The 13126-nt window shown below is 38.7% G+C and overlaps 2 protein-coding genes across 3 annotated transcripts; both read left to right on the top strand.

The window, feature by feature from the left end:
- Positions 1–277: 277 nt before the first annotated feature.
- Positions 278–2782, top strand: LOC133982089 (kelch repeat and BTB domain-containing protein 11). 2 transcript variants are annotated; one of them, XM_062421006.1, is made up of 8 exons: positions 278–315; positions 396–584; positions 698–882; positions 962–1313; positions 1466–1611; positions 1742–1896; positions 2001–2158; positions 2280–2782. In XM_062421006.1, the coding sequence occupies exons 1-8, from the start codon at positions 280–282 to the stop codon at positions 2460–2462; spliced, it is 1404 nt and encodes a 467-aa protein (XP_062276990.1). In that variant the 5' UTR covers positions 278–279; the 3' UTR covers positions 2463–2782. The 2 variants fall into 2 exon arrangements, with proteins under 2 accessions (XP_062276990.1, XP_062276991.1); XM_062421007.1 differs by having other exon boundaries at positions 1776–1896; positions 2280–2403.
- Positions 2783–3527: 745 nt separating this feature from the next.
- On the top strand, positions 3528–13121 carry cpt1b (carnitine palmitoyltransferase 1B (muscle)). The gene is made up of 19 exons (XM_062421616.1): positions 3528–3542; positions 6324–6476; positions 6645–6784; positions 7013–7184; positions 7280–7381; positions 8544–8681; positions 8767–8844; positions 9078–9185; positions 9354–9438; positions 9795–9990; positions 10096–10281; positions 10386–10491; positions 10577–10693; positions 10797–10961; positions 11092–11226; positions 11753–11905; positions 12040–12153; positions 12292–12384; positions 12497–13121. Exons 2-19 carry the CDS (start codon positions 6336–6338, stop codon positions 12620–12622), a joined length of 2355 nt encoding a protein of 784 aa, XP_062277600.1. The 5' UTR covers positions 3528–3542; positions 6324–6335; the 3' UTR covers positions 12623–13121.
- Positions 13122–13126: the final 5 nt, after the last annotated feature.

Here is a 13126-nt window from a genome sequence, read left to right as displayed (position 1 = left end):
TAAACAACATCTGGAACAAACAGTAATAAAACTAAACCTGGATCTAACACCACTTTCTGTCAGATGAATTCTTTCAGGCAATGTTTTATGACACTCATTGAGTGGATACGTGTATGGCTAGAATATGGTCTCATGAGACTTTGTGGAGCTTTCCCAATAGTTAATAGTTGGACAGCATCCCCAGGTATAACAGGTGGAGCATCATGTCAAACAGACTCAGAGAACTGGAAAACCAGCGAGGCACTCCGCACATATAACCTTGCAGATGGAGGGGAGCCTATGGTTACAGTCCAAACCAGCTCATGTGCATTCCATGTAAGTTAAACCTCAGTTTAGGTTATTCAGAAACTACCTGGAGGCCATAGCAAACTTGGTTTAATAATTATTTTTTTAAGGTGGACCTTGGAAGACTTTCAGAGTGCAGCGAGTACTTTCGAGCCTTGTCCCAGTCCAGAATGAGAGAGACCTCAGAGAGCCTCATCTACCTGGACCATGTGTCATCCTCCATCTTTTACAATCTCCTTGAGTTTTCCTTCTACAATAGGTTTAAAGTCCCTCAGGAGGAGTTGGGCTCACACATCAAGGTATAAAGACTTCATATTTCAATGTGTATTTCTCCTTTTAGGGCATTGCATGTTTGTGATTCACTTCAAAACCAACTTACCATGCTTTGTTTTCTCTCTTTGTGTCTCTGGAGGTCAGCAGCTATCTCTTGGCTGAGGCCTTCCTCTCAAAGTGTCTGTCCATCCTAGCAGACGAACTCAGGCCAGATAACTGTTTGTCCTACCTGAGTCTGGCTCAGAAGATCTGCTGCACCGAGCTGAAGATGACAGTTTTCACCTATCTGAGTAGAAATCTGTTGGAGCTGCCTCACATTATCAGGTATGAATGAATGAATTGTCTAATAACATAATTTGGCTTCATCTTCATCTCTCGTCAATAAAACAAATTCATGCCCTAGGTATCTTAATGATGAGGAGAAGGAGGAACTTGTCATCCTGAGGACACAAGGTGATGCACATCTTTGCAGTCTCAGGAAAGAGAACCTGACAACTTGGAATGACCCAGAAACAGAATGTGCTCGACATATCTTCACCCTGAAAGGATCAGAGGAAAATGGATATTGGCATCCACTTACAGAGCTTCCTTTCAGGGCTGATAAGTGGTGTTTCACTGCAGTGGTCCTGTATAATTACCTGTACATCATAGGAGGCTACAGGCATCGTGTGAGGAGAGGATGGGAGTTCAAACTAGCTTCCTTTAGGTATAATCCATTCACTCATACATGGGTCGCCACAGCCCCTCTGATTAAGGTACGCTGACTCAATCAAGTAATCATCATCCATCATTCAAGCTTGTGAATCATTTTGGTGACATTTCTGTTTGTCTTACTCTAAATAAAAAAATCTTGCCCGGTCATTTTTATAACACTGATGAAAACTGTCACCATCTGTCGAATCCACAGCACAGAAGGCATTTCAGTGCAGTGGCCTGTGAAGGCTGTATTTATGCTGTGGGAGGCTGGTACTTGGACTCCCTGGTGACTCCAGACTCCAGAACAGCTCTCTATACAGCTGTAGAGCTCTATGATCCATGGGAGGATACATGGAGGTTTGTGTCCTCTTTGTCAGTGCGGTACAACTATTTTTTGGTATTGTTTTCTAATGGATTTTTTCACCTCTGAAGACATCATTACCTTGATTGTTGGTGTATTAGTCATTCAATATGATCTTTTCCTTAGGTTTGTCTCCTCATTGCCACTCACTGATTTCCAGTTCACTATGTCCTTGTCCCATGATGTGCCCCTTGCCACTAGCCTTGGCAACTATATCTATGTGTTGGGGAGCATCCAGAGGACTGGAGAGAAACTGCTGCTGCAGTACAATACAAGACAAGGTAAAGCAGATCAGCACAGCCCTGTTTGATAAAAGGATATTTCCATTTCAATCTCATCTATACGTATGAAAACTATGTCCTCCTGCATTCTCTTTGCACTTTAGACTTGTGGTCTGAACTGCTTCCCACCCTCACCAGAGCTGATGCAGACCTCCCAACTCTTTACTTCCTGGGTGCCACTGACAGGCTGCTTGTGTTTGGTGGGAACAACTCAGATAATGTGGTGACATCATTTAGTGTGCAATCACAGAAATGGGGACAGGTAAGAACTTATGATAAGAACAGACTGAGGTTGTTAGCGTAAAAGCTATCACTACTCCCTCAGATTTAAAGACATTTGAGTTATGTAGTGTGTATCTGAAGTGCATTCTTTTTTTCTCCAGGTGCACAGAGCTGAGAAAGTGGCATTTGCAGGACAGGGGACAATTGTAGATGACCAGGTCCTGATGCCAAGTATAGAGCACAACACTGTTGCAAAGATGAATCTTCAATCTCTTGACCTCAGAGTCCTTCCTCCTCTACCCATCTCCATCTGCTATGAGGCTATCTTTTATCTGTACTTCTGATGTTACAATTTGAGCTATGATGTACATGTTTTTGGAGTGATTGTTTTTGTGGCCAAAAGACCATAGGTCAATTGTCATCTTTTGTGCATATCACTCTTCTTATATTCTCCCCATGGTTATCCAGTGCTTAAGTTTAATATTAGTCTGTAAGCACAGACTATACTAAGGACTTTTATTCTAAGGGGTAAATTACCCTGTATACCTGAATATTAACGACCTAGTTATTAAAGGTTATAGGCTACCCTGAAGGTAAAGACCTAATCAGAGAGCCACAACTGCTGCACCAGCAAGTAGCTTTCTTTATGCCTTGTTTAATGTTAATGTTGTTTAATAAAATAAATAATTTTATTGCTTGTAAATAAATACATTTCTCCTTCTTTTGTCATTGCTGGATCTGAGGGTTTTGATGATATAACCTAAACTAAACAGTTTCAAAAAAACATCACGCCATTAAGCCAACATATACAGAAAGTGGTGCACTCCTTTTTCTTTTTCTTTTTTCCTCTCTTTATAAACCCCATTAGGTCCCTTTTTTAGACTTTTATCAAATCAAAAGCATGACACTAAAATCTTCAGATAATTTTACCTACATACACAGAGTTGTCTGCTGTCATTCTTATCACATTGTTATATTTTTTTATTGATTATTCTCATAGTAGAATGCTGCTTGCAAGCTCAGTTAGTAAAAAGGAAATGTCAGGTTGCTTTCAGTTCCACCATAACACTGGAACTGCAGCAGATATGGTTACATAGCAGAGACCTCACAGCACATGAGGTTAGGCTCTGTCTATGTTTGGTGTCTTGTTACAAAAAGAAGCATGTCATGGGTCTGAGAGGAAGAGACAGAAAGAGAGAGGGAGTGTATGTGTTGTGTTGTTAGTGAAGGGGGGAAGGAGAGGGGGTTGGAAAGCACAGGGGACGACAGCTCTGATCTCACTACCTGAGTAAAGCCACTTCAAGGGCACTGGAGTCACACAGAGTGAGCCTGAGCTCCGAGGAATGTTACAGCCTCACTGACAAAAACCAAAGTCACAACCTCCCTCAGCCTGAGTGGATTATACTGACTCTGGTCTGAAAAAGGTAACGTATGGCTCTGCCTCTTATTTGTAATTATTATCAATATCTGCATGGTGTGTTGGCTGCAGGATTTTTCTATTCCTTGTTATTATGTGCGTTTCTTAAAACTTTGTGATTTAATTGCATCAGGATATGACAAAATAGGGTCAAAATGCTAAAAGAAGAAAAAAAGTACATTTCAGGCTGTTGTCATTGAATTAGCTAAACTGTTGTTGTAAAGATCATATTAAAATCATTATGAGGAAGTTCTATGACCAAGTGCTGAACAATAGATTTTAGCACTTTTAAAGGTTTTTTGAAAGGGTGTAAAGAAATAATGAATGCTGACTTACTTGTCCAACATATTCACACAGTATTTTGTAATAGCAGAGGGCTAAGCTCTCATTTGTTGGTTGTGTTTACATTTTCATGCCCATCTGAGGTCTGCGTACATGCTCAGCCGGTGCACTGCTATATCTGGCCAATGAACTTTGTCCCACTTGGTGACTGTTCAGTCATATGACATGGAAAAAGAAATCCTAGACCTGTCACTCTGGCCATTACACGGAGTGGTTTGTGAACTCCATGAACGCAAATATTATTGATTAGGCCATTGCATTTAAAAGACAATGACTGAACCCCTCACACTTTATAGTACATTTCTATTTTTTCATGCTGACATCTGTGTATCCCATATCACATTATGACCAAACACTACAGATGAACAGTGCAGCTCTCCTTTATTTTTATTTTTGTTATTTATTTAGTTTACCAATTATTGGGAAATGCATATTAGATTATTTTGGAGGTAATTTGGTAAATAATTATAAACCCCTAAGTCACTTACATTGTTGGCATGGTAATAGTAAATCAGTGAATGCATAACAGTGAATGAAATACTGGGAACACTTTACAATAATTAAATAATACTACATTAATTAACATTAGTTTATACAGTATTAAGCATGAACTAATAGTTAATTAACAGTTGGCTAATGTGTCTGGTAATCATTTACTAATGGTTTTCATGTTCACTATTTATTATTTTTTTATTTATACATTAGTTAATAGTTACTAGTTTACAAAGATTCCATCAACATTAGTTAATACGGTGAGAAGAATTCAGAAGAATGCAATAATAAGCATTAAGTAACCATTAACAAATGTCTCTTGTTAACATTCATTAAGGGTTGACATGTTAATTAAGGCACTAACTAATATTAGTAAATGGTTGATAAAAATGTTAATTGACATGTATGTCATGAAATTTAAAGCTGAGCCTGGAAGAATGGATACCAAAATGGATTCTAGCGCGGCTCAATTCTGATGAATACTGATTGGCTGAGATGGGGTCCTCTTTTTTCTGGGCAACTTTATAATAGATAATAGAATAAGAATGTTCTATCTTTAAACATATCATATTATACATACATGCATACATGCATACATGCATACATGCATACATGCATACATACATACATAGAGATTTTATGACACGTAGAAGTCAGAGGTGACAAAAACAAAATGGCATCAACAATTGAAGGAAATTCCGCGTCAGAATTAGGGAACACATATTGGAAACAGCAAACATTGGCTATGGTTTTGCTCAAGGCATTGTCCTGGGACCTTTACTGTTTTCAATTTATGTTCTGCCACTGGGATCAATAATCTGTCACCATGGCAAGTCCCTGAGGCCAGATGACCCAAATGCTCCGTCCAGTGTTTATCAGCCATTAATGTATGTATGAGCAAGAACTTCCTAAAGATATATTTAGATTCTTACCTCAATTTTAAAGCCTATTTTAATTCGTTGACTAAAACTAACTTTTATGATTTTTGTAATATAGCAAAGATGAGACCTCTACTGAGCCAGAAAGATGCTGAACAGTGTCTTCATGCTTTTGTTTTTGCTGTCTTGATTACTGCAATGCTCTATATACTGGCCTACCAAAAGCAGCCATTGCAAAACTACAGACTATTCAGAGTAAAGCTGACAGTGTTTTAACAAAAAACAATGATACATCATATAACTCCTGTTTTACATGACCTACACTGGCCTCCCGTATCTTTTAGAATTGATTTCAAAGTCTTTCTCTTAGTTTTTCAGGCATAAAATGGCCTTGCCCCCTTTTACATCATAGGCTCTGTATTATTTTCTAATCGTCCATGTCCCCTAAGATCCTCCACAGCCGCTCTTTTAACTGTTTCCAAGGTCACCACTAAAATCTTTGGGGATGCTGCTTTTAGCCACAATGCCCCCAAAATATGGGACACTCTGTTGTTAAATATTAAACTTGCTGACTCAGTGGACAATTTTGAACAAGAATGCAAAAGCTATCTTTTTAGTATAGCATATAACTGGCTGCATTCTCTCTCCTACTGTTTTAATCTTTGATTTTCTCTCATTTCTATTTAATGAATGTGTAACTGTGTCTTTATAGATAGTAACACTGATTTTCTCATTTTCAACCATACACATTCACAAGGGGAAAATGAGTTTGGTGTTTTGTTTTAAATGCTGAATTGTAAAGCACATTCAGCTGCATCCTATGAATAAATGAAGTTCATTCATCCATTCAGTATTGAATTACATTCATGACATTGCAACTTGTGCAGAGGGAAAACAGTTGTCTGGCTGCCCAGTGAAATCATATTTCTATTTGTAAAGCAAATATAAATAAAACAACCAAGCTTTTAACAACACCCACAACTTCCACTGACATTTTTAGATTATTGTTATTGCAGTGCTGTTTTCTACTCTGAAATGTGATGAGTCAAAAAGCTTCCCTTCACTGTCATTCGCAGTAATATTCAGAGATGGCTGAGGCGCATCAGGCGGTGGGCTTCCAGTTCACCGTGCGCCCAGATGGTGTTGACCTTAAACTGAGTCAAGAGGTAATCAAAAACATCTACCTGTCAGGGGTGACAGCATGGAGGAAGCGAGCCATACAATTCAAGGTACAATAGCCAACACTTCTAGCTGTGGTTTTTAGTGTTGTACAATTTGAGTCATTGAGTAAGCAGTGGAGTATATTTAAGATTATTATATACAATGGTATTTATTGTCACATTATGAACATAGATAAGGGAGATTAATCTTGGTGTGTTGTTATTTTTCATTCACAGAACAGTGTATTGACTGGAGTCTACCCTGCTAGTCCGTCTAGTTGGCTGATTGTTGTGATTGCAATGATGAGTACCTTGTATATCCGCATAGACCCCTCTCTAGGAATGATTGATGTCATCAAGGAAAATCTGCCACACAGGTTAGTGAGCAAGTCCCCTGCAGGCAGTATTGTCTTGTCAATGATTGTTGTGGTTCAGTTTTTAGATATTTTTCTGGAGCTTTAGATGAACTTGTCATTTATGACAGCAGATTACTTTGAGAATGTGCTTTTTAAAAAAGTAACTGCACATATGGTTTCTGTTTGATTTCACCTTTAACTCTATGAGTCACAGTGTAACAAGGGCAGTGTTGTGCCTTTTCTGAGCAGAGACTGTATGTCAGTCCAGACCCGAGCAGTGCTGAGTGCCATCCTGTTTGCAACTGGACTGTGGTTGTTCCTCATTTATCTCTTGAGATACACTCTGAAAGGTTTACTGTCCTACCATGACTGGATTTTTGAATCCCATGGAAAAATGTCCACGTCCACCAAAGTGTGGTTGGTATGTCTGCTTTTCTGTCTTTTATTCACTCTGTTTAAATCTCTAAGCCACTGAATTGCCTTTATGTTTATCAGATATTGTTTCTTTGTTCCCAGAGCCTAGTGAAGATGTTCTCTGGCCGCAGACCGCTGCTTTACAGCTTCCAGGCCTCCTTACCCAGACTCCCTGTGCCCAGCGTGGATGAAACAATTCAGAGGGTGTGTAATAATACATTATTGACCCTTAATGGCCAGAAACGTAATAATGCACAAGTGCATGTAGCCCAAGAGTTTACTGAAATAAATACATACTAAATATATCTGTGGTTTTGACAGGGTATAAAAGAGGGTTCTCATCTAGGGTACATTGAGAAGTTACTTATGAAATCTCCCAAACTCTGATTGATCCAACTTAAAAAAATTTTAAAAATTAAAAATCACCATAATTGAGTTAGGCAGCAAGACTGATAGATGGCAGACAAGTATTTTCTGAAAGTATATGTCAGTTACTAATTACAGTTCTATATACTGACTGCAATCCCATTGCAAATCCATTTACATGTCATAATGTGTATTCTGATATCTAAACAAACACTTGATCATTACTAATAACAAATGTCTAACCATTTGTAACCTATAAAGCCAATCCTAACAAGTGATACAATACAATACTAATGTTACACAGTGCGCAGTGATTTTAATATACTACCACCTGCTGTTCAAGCTGCATTTCTGCAACCTCTGCAAGTTAAATACAGTCTGTGCCCTATGAGTTGGCAAGATCTGGGGCTAAGCCCGGAGCACCCAGAGACAGGGCCAATAATTTTTGGATGGTTCACATATGCAGAATTTAATTGTATTGCATTGTATGACTACTGCAAACATTAGTAATAGTAATGATTTATTTTGGTCCTTATTAACAATTTTCCAAAATGTATAAATAAATAAATAACAACAAGGAATTAAATAAAAAGGAAAACAAAAAAATATTACATTATTTTTTAATTACATTTCACTCAGTCACTCTACCTCAACTGAAATGTCTTCCGAAATTTCATTCTTAATCACAATAGTTAGGCTATTAATTTAAAAAAAAATGACTTCAACCAGATTTAATTTTTTAAAATTTTAATAGATTCGGGGGTTTGGAGAAAACATTTGAGGCTGCAGCCCCTGAAGCCCCACCCTAGCTCCACTCCTGCTTTGCCCTTGGTTGCTCTTCTAAAAAATAAATACCATAGCTTTAGCTGCAGTGTATGGATGTTTTTCAGATATATAATTGTTTTTCTTTCCATTAAGCATGTGAATGTGTGTCTTAGCTGCTCTGTTCTTTCACAACACTGCTCTCTTGTCCTGACAACACACCATGTTTTTCCTACAGTACCTTGAATCAGTACATCCTCTGCTGGACAGTGAAAAGTACAAGCAAATGGAAATTTTGGCCAATGACTTTAAAAATACCAAGGCAGCCCAGCTCCAGAGATATTTAATCCTAAAATCCTGGTGGGCAACAAATTATGTGAGTAGCATTTGAAGTATTGATATAACGTTGGGGCTCAAATTCAGATGTGTCATGTTATGTAATAAACTGCTATATTTTCTAGGTAAGTGACTGGTGGGAGGAGTACATTTACCTCAAGGGCAGGAGCCCTATCATGGTCAACAGTAACTTCTATATTATGGTAAGATAAACTATGATTACATCAGCTTGTTATAATGGTGGATTAGTATTGTTCGTTTTTAAATATAGCAATATAGAAATGATGAAGTAAGGAATGGGAAAAGGTATATAAGACACATTATAATGAGAATTACAAAACAAAACATTCCTTTAATTCTTGAAACCTCACTTTTCCAAATTCCAGTAACAAAAATAATATTTATAAGAAACATGTTGTGTTTTCTTTATGTGAAGGACCTCTTGTACATGACCCCAACACATCGACAGGCTGCACGAGCAGGAAATGTGGTCCATGCAATGCTGCAGTACAGACGCAAACTGGAGCGTGGTGAACATGCACCGGTAATACTTGCCACTACCACTACCCCATTACTACTCGTCTTTTATTTTAACCTTCACCACCCCATTAGGTTGTAATTTACACACTGTAAAATCATCTATGCAGTACATTTTCCTTTTCCTTTCCCACATGTTTAAACTCAAAGATAACTTTTTCATTTGTCTCATCAGCTGAGGGCTTTGGGGACTGTTCCTATGTGCTCCAATCAGATGGAGAGGATGTTTAACACCACCCGTATCCCTGGCATTGAGACAGGTAAGCAACTGTTCAGGATTGTTGTTTAGAGTTTAAAGGCTTAATCAATACTTAATCTTATAGAGTTCACATCTCCTGCAGTCTTGGTTTTAAACTTTCCAGCTATTTTGACCACACCTGTCATCAGTAGTGTCACAGTGCATGTGTTCCATGAGCTGTTACTACATACCTAATTGAGGTATGGTCAAAAATGCCCGGTTCCATGTGTGTCACTGTTGATTTATTATCTTACAACTGCATTGAAGGCACTTAGGATTCAGTATCGGAGCTGAGCTTTCTGCTCTTTCCCTCTCATTCTGTCCTTTGTTCACACAATCATTTATTTTATTTTTCTTGTTGACCCTTGTTCCGGGCAGATTTTGTGCAGCACCTAACTGACCGTAAGCACCTGGTCGTCTATCACAAGGGCCGATTCTTTCAATTGTGGTTGTACACTGGAGGGCGCCACCTCTTACCCAGTGAACTTGAGACACAATTTCAAAGGATCCTCAATGATATATCGGAACCACAACCCGGAGAACTGAAATTAGCTGCACTGACTGCAGGAAACAGGTATATACTGTATAAAGACACATTCATAAGAGACATCCACTTAGATATATTCATATATAGACACAAAGACCTAATAATAAAATTGTATCTGGCATTCCCTTTTAGAATCCCATGGGCACGGACTCGGATTAAATATTTCAGCCAGGGAGTGAACAAAGTGTCCCTGGATGCCATTGAGTCAGCTGCCTTCTTCCTGGCACTAGATGAGGAACCACAGGGTTATGACCCTGCAAAGACCAATTCACTTGACGGTTATGCCAAGTCCCTGCTTCATGGAAAATGTTACGACAGGTAAGCAGCGAAGTCAGCCATTGAGTGCGGTACTGGCTTGACTTTTAGTTACTGGTTTTTCTATATTAAAAAAATAAAAAACATGGTTCTTTCTTTTCTTGCAGGTGGTTTGACAAGTCTTTTACCCTGATTTCTTATCCAAATGGAAAAATGGGTGTAAATACTGAACATGCTTGGGCTGATGCACCAATTGTAGGACATATGTGGGAGGTATAAAATCCCTACTAATATTGTTTGTTAAAGCAATGATTCAAAGTTTGAAGGATTTTTCAGCTGTAATTTTCTGTCTGTGTAGTATGTCCTTGCAACAGACTGCTTTCATCTGGGCTACACAGAGGAGGGACACTGCAAAGGAGATGTGAACAAGGGCCTGCCTCATCCCACTCGACTACAGTGGCAGATTCCAAAGGAGGTACAGTTGAGCCTAACACCATTGACCTGTTTGATTTTAACTTAATCACTGTGAGGCCATCACAAAACTAACCAAGGTATGTTTCTATTTTCCCTTCTCTCAGTGCCAAGAAGTCATTGAGACTTCATACCTATTAGCCAAACACATAGCTGATGATGTGGACTTCCATGGCTATGTGTTTGCAGACTTTGGAAAAGGCCTGATCAAGAAGTGCAGGACAAGCCCTGATGCCTTTATTCAGCTGGCCCTGCAGTTGGCACAGTTCAGGGTAGGATTCCAGTAATCCTCTGGCTTGTCAGTAGAATCACATTACTGGCAGTGCTGCTCACTGTTGTCTTGTGAATATTTCATTGTATCATCCGCCTTCACTAAATGATCTTAATCCATCTGTTTCATAGGATCAGAGAGTGTTCTGCCTGACATACGAGTCATCAATGACTCGTATGTTCAAAGATGGTCGGACAGAGACAGTACGTTCCTGCACCTCTGAGGCTGTTGCATTTGTCAGAGCCATGGAGGAAGTAGGTGCAACGGTAAGCAGAACACACAAAGACATAAAAACACTTTTAGAAAATCAGGATAAAACAACATGAAACCACAGATCTTCAGTAAATAAAGTTATTTGTGTTTGAGCAGCTGTAGTAGTGGAATCACAGATGTACGTAACCCAGCAGGATTGAGGAGAGACTTCATTGGAGTCAATAATCCCAGTTTTGTACATATTTGATGTAAAATATTAATGATATCAGTTTCACAATGTCTGTTAGTTACACAATACCTCTAGGTATAAAAAGTCATTGTCATTGGTCACACTGTCAGAGGGCACACTGTGCTGCTTAGGTCTTGGTCACCAAGACCTACAATGGAGGCAATTCAGTGACATGGACCCTGAACCAACTGATATTCTGGCAGGATTAAACTGACAGGTTAACATAACACAGATAAGGTAATTGATATGAGGTGAATGTCATAGGTACAGTATGTATAGGTCTGGATGCAGTTTTGTCATCAGAAAAAGCATATATACATTGAGTATATGTTTGTTGTTTTTGTGAACAGAAAACTCAGAGACTTGCCCTGTTTCGAAAGGCAGCAGATAAGCATCAAAACATGTACCGTCTGGCCATGACTGGTTCTGGTATCGACCGTCACCTCTTCTGTCTCTACATAGTTTCCAAATATCTTGGTCTTGACTCCCCATTTCTTAAAAAGGTAAGAGCCATGATCATCGATCATTTCACTATCATTGTCTGTTCTTCTGATTCAGATTTTTTTTAACCTATCACCAACTTTCTTCTTTGTAATTGTACCTTTTCCATTACAACATTCAATGTCCTTGCTTCTAGGTGCTTTCAGAGCCATGGAAGTTGTCCACCAGCCAGACTCCTCAGCAGCAGCTCAACTTAGTTGACATCAACACGTTCCCCAAATATGTGGGTGCAGGTGGTGGATTTGGCCCAGTGAGTTCAATCATTGTATTTTGGAGATATGCATAAGATGAACAGTTGTAGCATTTCACCCTGTTCTTTTTTTTAACCCTTTTGTTATCTGCAAGGGCTTTCTTCAGTGAAATAATAGAATCTCTTGTCTACCCCTAGGTGGCTGATGATGGTTATGGTGTGTCATATATTATTGTAGGTGAAAACCTCGTCACATTCCACATCTCCAGCAAGTACTCCTGCCCTGACACAGTAAGAACCGTGCATATTATACTAATTTTTGTACCTTTTATGCCATCTTTCAAAACTCAGCATTCTTTTAGTATGTCTGTCTCTCATTATTCCCTCTCTTTGTCACATTAAGGACTCGTGTCGGTTTGGTCAGAACATTCAGAAGGCCATGATTGACATCCAAGCACTTTTCAAGCCTGAAAACGATAAGAAGACAGCTGAGCATGTGCAGCTGGAAAATGGGAAAAAGCACATATAACAGAGACTGTGAGATATACTGAATGTGGCACACATACCATACAACTTGTGAGTCTATCTTTGTTGTGCTTCATTTGTAAAAGGAAAACAACGTTCAACAGATGTATAGATTTGTCAAATTATTTGCCGGTGACAGATGCAATTATGATTTTTGTGCTTTCCTGGTGGGTCACATTATAGGAACAGGTCATTCCACTCTGTCAAACACAAGGAACTGTTACTCCTCTAACTTATTTCTATTTCTATTGTACTTTGTTTTGGTGCAGAGGGAATGATGTAATCTTTAATGATGGGATGTTTAAATTTGTAATCATTCTTTCTTCCTCCTTTAAAATTTTGTCAGTTTGTGAATATGAAACTTGTAAATATATCTGCCTGAAGAATTCACTGTTTGAGAACCAATGTAACTTGTTATATGGCAGTATTTATGAATTTGCTGTTGCTCTAAGGCTTGATAAGAAAATAAAACGACTTTGCACTCCTTACATACAGATCACCATCATTA

The sequence above is a fragment of the Scomber scombrus genome, chromosome 6 (genome assembly GCF_963691925.1).
Source record: "Scomber scombrus chromosome 6, fScoSco1.1, whole genome shotgun sequence".
Lineage (NCBI taxonomy): Eukaryota > Metazoa > Chordata > Actinopteri > Scombriformes > Scombridae > Scomber > Scomber scombrus.
The sequence above is the reverse complement of the archived record's forward strand: the minus strand, read 5'-3'. Positions and strand labels throughout refer to the sequence as shown.